The following is a 12,259-nucleotide window of genomic DNA, read 5'->3' as shown; positions in this document are numbered from 1 at the left end:
CCAATACTTTGGCCACCTGATGTGACTCATTGGAAAAGACCCTGATGCTGGGAAAGACTGAAGGCAGGAGAAGGGGACGACAGAGGATGAGATGGTTGGATGGCATCACCAACTCAATGGACATGAGTTTGAGCAAATTCAGGGTGGAAAGCTAATGTGGGTTTCCATTATCGCCCTGGGGTGATACCTCCCTAAGTGGGTTACTCAGGGAGATAGTCATGGACAGGGAAGCCTGGGGTTGCCAAGAGTGGGATATGACTTAGCAACTGAACAACGTAGAAATCATACTGCAATATCTCTCTTTACCCAAAACAAACAACAGAAAGACCTCTGCAGCCTTTCCCCACTCAGTAACTCCTCATCCCTCTCCACAGTGGAACTCGAATCAGACGTCAGGATGTGCTGCTGCTCCCTTCTCTCCTTCCCAGCAGGCTGTCCCTTCCAGCTCTTGTCACCAGTCTTTTGCCCACACATCTTCACATTTGCTGACCTCTATTTTAGGGAAGCTCTTCCTCCAGGCTTTGCCTCAGTTGTTCCTACTTCCTGTCTGCCTCTGCTCAACTTCAGCTCCTTGGTGGTGGTGAAGTCACTAAGTTGTGTCCAACTCTTGCAACCCCATGGACTGTAGACCCCCAAGCTCTTCTGTCCATGGGATTTTCCAGGCAAGAATGTTGGAGTGGATTGCCATTTCCTTCTTCAGGGGATCTTCCCAACCCAGGAATAGAACCTGGGTCTCCTGCATTGCAGGCTATGAGGGAAGCCTGAAAAAGGTCTTTTTAATCCTTTGTCACAGCTTTACTTTGCTTTATTGTCTCCACAGTACTTTTTTGCTGACATATTATCCACTGCTATAGGGGTGTGCTCATCTAGGAATTAAGTGCCCTGAGGGCATTGCCTTTGTCTTAACTTTCAGCCTGTAGCAGGCAATCAGTAAATCTTTGCAGACTGAGTAAATAAATTTAAGGTGATAGTATTAAAATGCATTCATGAACATCCACAGTATTTGATTAAACAATGCACATTCCCAGAACTGCCCTCCAGAGTTAAAATCTAAGGGCAGGACTCAAGAATCTGCACTTTTAACGTTATCCAAGAGATGCTTGAAAACACTAAAATTTTAGAGAAGTATAAATTTAAGGGACAAGTGGGAGAGCTCAAGGAGAGGAAGAAAAGTCAGACTGAGGAGGAAAATCAGGATAGCAGGAAACAAGCAAATAAATGCTACATAAAGTCAGGTAGAAAGTGAAGAGGAACTAAAAAGCCTCCTGATGAAAGAGGAGCATGAAAAAGTTGGCTTAAAGGTCAACATTCAGAAAACGAAGATCATGGCATCTGGTCCCATCACTTCATGGGAAACAGATGGGGAAACAGTGCAAACAGTGTCAGACTTTATTTTGGGGGGCTCCAAAATCCCTGCAGATGGTGACTGCAGCCATGAAATTAAAAGACGCTTACTCCTTGGAAGAAAAGTTATGACCAACCTAGACAGCATATCCAAAAGCAGAGACATTACTTTGCCAACTAAGGTCCGTCTAGTCAAGGCTATGGTTTTTCCAGTGGTCATGTATGGATGTGAGAGTTGGACTGTGAAGAAAGCTGAGCGCCAAAGAATTGATGCTTTTGAACTGTGGTGTTGGAGAAGACTCTTGAGAGTCCCTTGGACTACAAGGAGATCCAAACCAGTCCACTCTGAAGGAGATCAGCCCTGGGATTTCTTTGGAAGGAATGATGCTAAAGCTGAAACTCCAGTACTTTGGCCACCTCACGAGAAGAGTTGACTCATTGGAAAAGACTCTGATGCTGGGAGGGATTGGGGGCAGGAGGAAAAGGGGACGACAGAGGATGAGATGGCTGGATGGCATCACTGACCCGATGGACTCGAGTCTAAGTGAACTCCGGCAGTTGGTGATGGACAGGGAGGCCTGGCGTGCTGCGATTCATGGGGTCGCAAAGAGTCGGACACGACTGAGCGACTGAAATAAACTGAACTGAAAGTCAGGTATGGTAAAGAAGTAGACGAGACAGCTTCTGCTTTTCTGAAAGAAACCGCAGGGATGGTTCTGGGTTAGGGCAAGCGAAGAGGACAATGTGAGTGACAGAAATGCGGAGAATACAGATCACTGCTACACATCTCTTAAGGTTCATTGTGGTTTTAAAAATGGGTGTAGGACTTGATCCTAGGTTTTGGGAGGGCGAGCTTGACTGAGGGGAGGAAGGAGCAGGAGGTGATCAACAGGGAAAGGCAGGTCCTAGAGAAAGCTGCAGGGAAGCGGGCGTGGCTGAGGGCTGGAGCCTAGGGGAAGATCTAAGAGGTAAGTGATGCCAGCCAGAGGGAGCGAGAATGGGAAGCTCGGCTTCATTCCCAAAAGGGACAAGGAAAGAGACTGCTTAATTTGGCCCTTAAAAAAAAAAATCTCTTTTTTCAGAAATATATAGTAGAAGGCAAAGAAGAGAGAAGATTTTAGCTTTACATAGTAAAGCAGGTGAGGCTCTCTTCGGCTTTGAACAGCAAAACCAACTGACATTGGCTAGATTAAAGTACTAGTCAGGGGACTTCTCTGGTGGTCCAGTGGTTAAGAATCCACCTTCCAATGCAGAGGACGTGGGTTTGATCCCTGGCTGGGGAACTAAGATACCACATGCCCCTGGACACCTAAGCTCTGTGAGCCACAACTAGAGAGAAACCCTGAGTGCTGCGATGAAGACCCAGTGAAGCCAAAAATAATAATAATACATAATTTTAAAAGCCTACTTCTAAAGTAAATGAATGAATAATAGCGTACTTCTAAAACTAGGACAGAAGTGCAGAGTGACACCACACTGTGTGTCTTTTCTCTCACAGGGGGAGCTGAGGTCAGCACATCAACGAAACAGTGACCAACTATCGTTTCTAAGTAATATAAATCAGGGAGCCTGATCAGGCAACAGGGGGAAAAGAAAACAAAAATGCTTACCTACGTCCTGCTGGGACCAGTCACCTGGTTTTAGTTCACACAGCTGAGTTGTAGAAAGGTACCACTGAAATCCTGCATCTGAAGGAATGTCAGTGAACCTGGTAAATTTACCAATGGCAATCCATTCATCCTCAATAAGGCCGGAGAGGCGTGGAAGGATGTAAAATATTGTCTGAAAGGAGAATTATAAAATCTAAAATTTTTGCCCCTTAAAAATAATAAAGAAATACATGGTAAAATGTTTCAAGTACAACTTATTATTGCTGATGTATTCTTCCAAACTATCGTGTCTGATCAGATTACATACTTTCATTTGCATCTTGTAGCAACTGTCTTATCTAAATTTATTATCTTCTCTAAGAAATTAAGGGATTGATTTGGAAATCCTTAGGAGCAGGCAGATCTTCCGCTCCAGCATTTCTTACTGTACACACTACACACCATGCCGTGGACACAAGCAAAAAGTGTTTGGGAACTGATGGGCATTAGTGTTGGATGGTATTTGGATAAATACTGTTTACTGACAGACAAATACCTCCATAAGCAAACAAATTCAAGGTCCTGTGATGCCAGATCTTTACCCTCACTGTCATTATACAGATTTGGAATCCAGATTTGCATCAGCTGTATCTTAGCTGTGTGATGTCAGATAAGCCATTAGCCTTTCTTGGCTTCAACTTCCTCATTGATAAAATGAGGGTAAAATCAGGTTAAAATAGCACATGGAAGTAATTTGTAAACAGCAGTTATTCATTCATTACATAACAATCCTCCTTCCCTTTTCTTACCTATGACAAGAAAAGTGAGATCCAGAAATCCTCAAAGGTGACAAGGCACGTAAGAAGCAGAAGCACAATAGGCAATTTAAGAATGAAATAACCAACTTATAACATTGTGCAAGTCTTCATAAAAGCTTTTAGAATTAATATGGTTTTCAATATTCATGCAAACTTTAACTGGCTTGGATGCAACTAAGTGTTTATTAAGCAGCTACTAAGTATAGCTCCAAATGTATAAGGAGAGTTCTCGTGAGCCATTATTTTATTTACATATACACATTTATGGTTCATATAATTAATGGACAATAAAATATATTAAATATATGAGAGTGAGGCAGTCAAAGTCAGGACAAAGGAAGAGGGGAAGCAAGGGACTTACTCCTGCTGGAGAAGTGAATAGAAAAGGCTGACTTAGCACTACAGAGTTATTAAGAGTCCTTCAGAAAGATGTCAAACAAAGCATTCTGGGCGCTAAAGGACATAGAACAGAACATGTTAAAATACTTGAAAACTCCTAAATAATTTTTGCAATGAAGCAACAGAAACCACACAATAATGTTCTATGATGAATATCTCACAATAAACAAATCTCTATATTTCTTTATAAAAAGGCCAGCTTATTAGTAATCCACACACACAAATAACCCAACAGCAACAACAAAAACTCTTATGCACAGTAGCTTAAGTTACTGATACTTCCAAGTTCCTTAGAGGAAAGGTCCCAGGTCGTGTGTGTGTGTGTGTGTGTGTGTGTGTGTGTGTGTGTGTGTGTGTGTGTGTGTGTGTGTGTGTGTGTGTGTGTGTGTGTGTGTGTGTGTATTTAAATTTAGGTCACATAGTTAAAAATCAAAGGCAAAACATGATAATTGCAGTTGAAAAAGGAAGAAAGTAGTAATCATTTACATAAATTTTAATAATCTCTATATTGTTAATTCACATGCTAACGTAATAAACACGTTTATGTTCTTAAAATTACATAAGCACATTATCTATTATGATCAGTGAGGTGATGGATCATTTGCTATACAATTTCTATCATCCAGAACCTAAAATATGCACTTAAAAGAGTAGATCTTTTTGATCTTTCATAACAATGGGCTTCATACAACAAATCTCACCTGCACAAATGTTTTCACTCATTTCCTTTTAATGTCAGAACAGATTTCTGTTCAGAGTGAAATATTCCCCCTTCCAGGGTTTACAAGCCAGACACTGCCTGAGAAACAGAAAGTGAAGATGACTAGCCAATTTTCACTGCTGAAGAGCAAAGCGCGAGCAAGCCGCCTGCACACGGCGACAGAATAACACTGAGAACTTTACAACGTGAAGGCGGTGCTGCAGGGACAGTTAGCCTCATTATATAAGGATGCATCAGGGCTACAGACACGGAAGGAAATTCACACGTGCTCTTCTCTGCTCACCTCCAGACAGTAATCCTTCAGCGGGTGGAACGCTGTGAAAAAGAAATGCTCCTGGATGCGCTGCCAGTTCTTCTTCGCGCTCCTAAGGGTTAAAAACACGTCTGAGGAAGGGAACTAGTGAATCGCCTCCGGTACGAGTGAACACCAGTTAGGCCTTTTAAGCAGGCACTGTGGAATTTAGAATGTGTAGAAAATCTGAATTTTGCCCCAAGATTTGTACACCTCTATCTTCAAGATTAAAGCCTTTTAACAGCTGATCCTAAATGTGATATTTTGAAATAAAACCTGAAAAACAGACAAAGAAATTAAATACCTCTCTCCCAGTCCTACAACAACGATTCAACAAGAATGAAAACCAGGTCTCTCCTTCCTCAAAGAGATGGTGGTCAGTGAATTGGAAAATCGCATAACAGCTACCACACGTACACCTCTCATGCCGGGGGAAAAGGAATCCTAAAAGGGAACTGTATAAGAAATCTAGGCTGGGAGTCTTACGCCTCCCTCTGGCCATAAGGCTTTGAAATTTTTTTTTTCCAGGACAGAAAATCATTACATAGGTCACTTTTTCTACTCTGAAGATTCATGACACGCAGCCAAACAGTAGCAGTGTTCATAAGTCAAACAAAAGTAATGCAAGGGTTTAAATTCTTCACTTTAACAAGCACACACACAATACAGCAAAAAAACGAAAATCTGACAAGGCTGAAAAGGCGAAAGAGGTAGGAAAAAATTTATAAAACACGGCCACCAGAAGGTTTTGGGTTAAATTCATGATCAACAAACCCCAAGCTAAAGCAGGAATTTCAAGACGCCTTCTCCGCTCCCACCAATGTGCCTTCTTCACCCCTGAGTTCCAGTCCCTCCTGCCACTGAAGACCAGGCCTCAGCATCAGTGGGGTAACAAACAGGAGACCTGAGATGAGAGATCAGCCCCCTCCTTACAAGCTGCTGGCTCTGCCCCTTGGCTTTCCAAAGCCTCTTCAAGGGACAACACCCCAGTGCATGTCCAAGCTCCCATCCCCTGGGTTCTGCTCTGCGCTGTGCACCCCTCCCAACTCCATCCACCGCAGCAGTGTTTTATCTGTTTGATATCAAGCATCTGAGTAGGATTTTGTTTGGGGAACCAAGAAGTTCTTTTAAAAAAGAAAAAGGAAAAGCTCCCAGCTTTAGTGGGGACACTGGAGGGGTGATAAGCACATGGCTTTAAAGTCAGATCGTGCTGCTTCTCGGTGGTTCTTTGACAGTAGAGGATGCTGACATTCAGCTGCACTGAAGAGAGACATCTCAAGATAAAGACCAAGAGTTAAAAAAGGCGAAAAAGGTCAATGATGGAGCTGATAGCACTTAGAACTGTAATTAAACTGCACATCAGTGAGCAGCTTAAATGCTCCCTGACCCGGCTCTGCACACCGCAGCCTGTGATGTGCTTAAGAGAAGCTGCTGCGGCCGGACACCCCCGACGCCTCTCCCCATGCTCTGCTGGACCAGGCACTCCCGACTCCTTGGCTGGGCACCCCCGACGCCTCTCCCCACGCTCTGCTGGACCAGGCACTCCCGACTCCTTGGCTGGGCACCCCCGACGCCTCTCCCCACGCTCTGCTGGACCAGGCACTCCCGACTCCTTGGCTGGGCACCCCCGACGCCTCTCCCCACGCTCTGCTGGACCAGGCACTCCCGACTCCTTGGCTGGGCACCCCCGACGCCTCTCCCCACGCTCTGCTGGACCAGGCACTCCCGACTCCTTGGCTGGGCACCCCCGACGCCTCTCCCCACGCTCTGCTGGACCAGGCACCCCCGACTCCTTGGCTGGGCACCCCCGACGCCTCTCTCCATGCTCTGCTGGACCAGGCACTCCCGACTCCTTGGCTGGGCACCCCCGATGCCTCTCCCCATGCTCTGCTGGACCAGGCACCCCCGACTCCTTGGCTGGGCACCCCTGACGCCTCTCTCCATGCTCTGCTGGACCAGGCACCCCTGACTCCTTGGCTGGGCACCCCCAATACCTCTCCACACGCTCTGCTGGACCAGGGGAAAGGACAAGTCCTGCTTACCCTGCTCCGTGCATGTTTTCCACTTGACTCAGACTGGATTCAATAACAGAAGTTAGAGCCTCAAGTTCTTCAATGTGTAACCCTTTACACATGCTCCAGATTTTCTTAAGAGCGACTAACGCATACAGTCGAATGCTAAAATTGTGGTTGAAGCACCACTGCAGCACAATAATAAGGGCTTGCTTCAGAATTAGTTTCTGAAAAGAAAGAATCATTCTTCACATGTAAACCAGGACCATCTGACCCTCTACTGTAGGACCAAAAACAAGGTTACAGATGATGAAAACGCTACAAAGTAATTCTCTTTCACTGGTTTTGCATCATCATTCTCAGACAGGTTAGAGATACACTGGCATGGCCCTTTCCTCAGGAAGCAAAGTATCCTCCCAGCTCCTCAGTTCTTATTTATGATGCTGCCACACATTTCCCCCACACTCCAACACCGAGGTCAACCTGAACAAAGCACTTTCAGGCTAACTATAATATAACCTGTATTTAAACATTCTCCATCACTTATTACTGAGAAATATTCTTCAAGAGCTCTACTTCAGGCGAACTTGAAACCACTTCTAAGGCAAGCTATCACATCAAAGTGCTGTTTTCCCTGGTCTTTGGTCTGAACCACTCTGTTTTCCCTAGTGGTGACTTTGGGCACACATAACATTGATTGGTGGCAGGAAAATTAAGAACTGGGGAGAAGAATAGTAAGATAACTTAAACTTTGCTATAGTCTTTTTTAGTGAATTCACAGATTTTTCCATCTTCACAGCCTAGAGATTTTACACAATCTGTAAAACCACACAGTTCAACAGATACTGAATGGCAAAGGAAGTGATGTGAAGTAACGTAGAAGCCAGATGGAGCCAAACATTTGTTAAACTATCAGGAGCTACCTTAATGCTCCTGCTAAATGGCTCACCGGAAAACGCTCCTGGCTGCACCAGGCTAACAGCCCAGCAACAGTGCGGTTTTTTGTCTATCTTATTTCCCTCAACAGACTGTAAGCAAATCTCTCCCCTGCACATATTTAAAGCAGAAAGATAACACGTGATAGTATCTGATGTTAGAGATTCTTACTCTTACCAGAAGGTGTTAGCACAAATTTTCACATGACTGCCATCTGGTTGCCAGACACTGTAACACACCATTGATTTTAAGATATTATGATGGTTTTTCAAGTTAAAATGTGTTGGGGAGACAGGTCTGGTTTAGGATTGATGAAAAAAGGTTAACCACAAATTTGACTGTTACTGTGTTTAAAGACAACACTTTGAAAAAGTCTAGGAAACCTACTCCCAGAATATTTTTATTTCAGACAGTTGACTGTTGAACAACAGGGGTCTGAACTGTGCAGGTCCACTTACACATGGATTTTTTCACTAAATGCTTCCTACAGCACCACCTGATCAGCAGTTGGTTGAATCTGCAGATACAGGTGAGTAACCTTGTATTATGGTGACTCTAAAGCTATATGTTGATTTGCCACTGGGCAGAGGGTCAGTGCCCCTAATTCCTGTGTAGACTGAGGGTCAACTGTATTTCCTCCCAGAGAGTTTACAACACTGCAGTGCATTCTCTGCAGATTCAATAATACAGAATCTTGCTCTAAATCTTAGTTAGTTAGTTCAGTTGCTCAGTCATGTCTGACTCTTTGGGACCCCATGGACTGCAGCACGGCAGGCTTTGCTGTTCATCACTAACTCCTGGAGCTTACTTAAACTCATGTCCATCCAGTCAGTGATACCATCCAACCATCTCATCCTCTGTCGTCCCCTTCTCCTCCCACCTTCAATCTTTCAAGCATCAGGGTCTTTTCCAATGAGTCAGTTCTTCGCATCAGGTGGCCAAAGTATTGGAACTTCAGGTTCAGCATCAGTCGTTCAATGAATATTCAGGACTGATCTCCTTTAGGATGGACTGGTTGGATCTCTTTGTAGTCCAAGGGACTCTCAAGAGTCTTCTCCAACACCACAGTTCAAAAGCATCAATTCTTTGGCACTCACCTTTCTTTATAGTTCAACTCTCACATCTATACATGACCACTGGAAAGATCACAGCTTTGACTAAGACAGACCTTTGTTGGCAAAGTAATGTCTCTGCTTTTTAACGTGCGGTCTAGGTTGGTCATAGCTTTCCTTCCAAGGAGCAAGAGTCTTTTAATTTCACGGCAGCAGTCACCATCTGCAGTGATTTTGGTGCCCAAAAATAAAGTCTCTCACTGTTTGCACTGTTTCCCCATCTATTTGCCAGGAAGTGACGGGACCGGATGCCATGATCTTAGTTTTCTGAACGTTGAGTTTTAAGCCAACTTTAAATCTTACTGGCAGGCTTCCCTGAATTCTTCACAGTTGCCACAGTGATGAACCAGAATTAGTTAGGATCTCTACTTATCTAGGGAAGATGCTCTAAACCTGAGAAAGATGAAAGAGCTGGCCTTCACACTTTGAATAACGACAGCATTTCATATAAACCTTCAAGAACACAATGGCTTGTAAATACTCTGACCATAAGTTTCTTTGTACAAGCATGTGTTAAGTAACTCCACAGTTACATATAATGAGGGAAGTCTTATTTAAATAATTTTACACAAACGCTTATATGAAATTAAGAATCCTATCATTACAAGTTGCCCATTAATATATGCTGAGGTAGACCTCAGTGTGTGTGTGCATGTGGGCCACACCTTAGTATGCCTCTGTGTCAAAGTGCATCTGTCATTAGCGGGAGGGCAGAAGCAGAGAAGCTGCAAAACACACAAAGAATACCCCACATGAAAAAAGTTCATACAGATATATAAATTCTATTTTGATGGTCAAGCCTGAGCTCTTCTTATAAACAATTTATACTCACCTTTTCCAGGATATTTTCAGTAATGATGTCCAAATGTGACAAAACTGATAAAAATGTACAAATGCTTGTTTTAAAGTTTTCTTCACCCTGAAAATATATCAGATACACCAAACCGTCATTCACAGCTGCAGTGAACCCATGTCCCTCAAGGCACCAGGCTGGATGCCATGGGGTTGGTGATAAGAGGCCAGCTCCTCTCTGATGCAGCCACAGCTTAGAGGGGGAACAGATGAGCACAAGCAAATAAAAGACAGGAATGACCTAGAGCCAAATGCCCACAGCGCAACCCTCAGCAGACACAAGGGCACTAGACACTCAACCAAGGATTGAGCAAGGGTGGAGGTGAGGGTAAGCTCACTGCAGAGTCGGAAGGGCGGGGTGTGGCATGGGAAGCAGGAAGGAAAGGGAACAAGTGCAAATGAAGAAGACAAAGACACAGGCAAAGAGGAGGCAAAGGTCCCCAAGTGGAGGGGGAGCAGCAAAGGTTAAATACGGGACTGTGCAGGCCCTTTAAAAAGTCACAAGGAAAAACTGCTTGTAAAAGTGTTAAACCAGAATTTGGGAACCTTCTCGGTAAGTGATTTGGAATTACACATTATTTTAGCAATAGAAAACTGACAAACACCAGGTGGACTGGAGACTATAGACACTACAGTTCAGAAACTGCTCCAAGAGGAAGATCTGATGATTAATCCCTTTATGTAAGGAGTAGTTACTGCATGTCTTCCATGGGCCAGTAATTGTTGCAGAAAGAGGGGAGAACAAAAATAGGTAAGATTCTTGCCTTCATGGAGATTAGAGTCTTATGGGGAAGAAAGGTAAAATCCAATCAAACAATAAATCAAAATTCCCATTATAACAAGAACTATTTCTCTGCTACAAAAACCCATACTAAGGAGATCCAAAGTACTCAGGGAGATAGCTTCCTTTAAGAAAAGACACAAAGCACATGTGAGCTTCAATCTGGAAAACTTCGCTATGCAGGCAAAGATGATAAAGAAGACCATTTCAGGCTGGAGCACGGTACAAACAGCCTGCTGATGAGGAGGAAAGGTACTCAGGTGATGAGAGGGGTACTCAGTCACCTAGGGGTCCCCAGTGAAACAAGCTTCCCCACATTCATGCCCTAATCCAGACCCTCCCCCGGCTGGGGGCTTGGTCATGCATCTGCTCTGGGCTGATGAGCCATCCAAAAGCAGGATGCGATCAGAGGCCAGGGGAGCATGAGAACATGGGGACACATCCTCCTGAAATGCTCATTCTTGGAACCTTGTGCACCAGAGAGAGGTCTGGCCTCCCAGCTGGAGACATGTTGAGATAGTGGTGCCTGGCACTTCGGCTGGCCCCACGACTGCAGCTGAAGTGAAAACACATGGGGGAAGAAGCCATTTGCAGCCCCCAGCCCAGCAGACACCACATGCAGAATCATCCAGCCTGGCATAACTAGGAAAAACAGTAGATAGGTGGTTACAGGAGAGGAATGAGCAGCTCAGCATCATTACCAACAAGAGATGAGAAATCATTTGGTTAAGGAGAGACTGTGTATAGAAGGGAGACTCATTGTTCTTATCTCTAAGATCAAACAAAGACACTGCTCAGTAAATAAAAATATAGAAGACACCTATTTCCCATATTTTTTAATAACAGAAGCCTTTTCCTTCTTTGTTTTGTTGGAATAGAAAAGCTCTCAAATAAAAATTATGCTCTACTCAAGATAAATGCCAGAGCTTTCTGTCTCCTAAATTAATTCAAATCCTCCAAACACAATTTAGGATGTCAGTATATTAGGGGCAGGGCAACAGAAAAAATCTATAAAGTGAAATAATGTCCCAACATAGCCCAAATCTTTTCATTAAAAAGACATGAAAACAATTCCTCTACTTACATAAGAAAAGCAGTTCCAGAACTTCGGAAGAAATTGAGGGAATTTATGAAGAATCAGTATAATAATCCATTCTATAAAATATTTTATGGATGCCTGATTATTGATGAAGCCAGCCTGGAAAATCTTGTCAATAATTTTATTCAAGAAATTCTGAGAAAAATAAAGTTGACAAATTAAACTGTTATCATTATTAATTTAAAAATCTGAGCTATAATTAACATATAAAAAGGTGAAGGTTTACAGAATGTTGATGCAATGCATTTATTTACCGCAATATGACCATCACCTCTGCAGCATTAGCTAATGCCTCTATCATGTC

General features: G+C 43.6%; 1 protein-coding gene across 1 annotated transcript in view; it reads right to left on the bottom strand.

Annotated features, from left to right (window-relative positions):
- TARBP1 (TAR (HIV-1) RNA binding protein 1) overlaps positions 1-12,259 on the bottom strand; it is a 66,068-nt gene that overhangs the window by 4,546 nt on the left and 49,263 nt on the right. The window contains exons 22-26 of the mRNA XM_068982022.1: positions 11,941-12,090; positions 10,056-10,142; positions 7,206-7,402; positions 5,155-5,236; positions 2,955-3,126 (exon numbers count right to left, since the gene is read on the bottom strand). Of these exons, the coding sequence (XP_068838123.1) occupies positions 2,955-3,126; positions 5,155-5,236; positions 7,206-7,402; positions 10,056-10,142; positions 11,941-12,090 (688 nt within the window). The remainder of the gene's footprint in view (positions 1-2,954; positions 3,127-5,154; positions 5,237-7,205; positions 7,403-10,055; positions 10,143-11,940; positions 12,091-12,259) is intronic.

Source organism: Capricornis sumatraensis, chromosome 10 (genome assembly GCF_032405125.1).
Source record: "Capricornis sumatraensis isolate serow.1 chromosome 10, serow.2, whole genome shotgun sequence".
Taxonomy (NCBI): Eukaryota; Metazoa; Chordata; class Mammalia; order Artiodactyla; family Bovidae; genus Capricornis; species Capricornis sumatraensis.
Note: the sequence above shows the minus strand (reverse complement) of the source record. Positions and strands in the feature narration are given on the sequence as shown.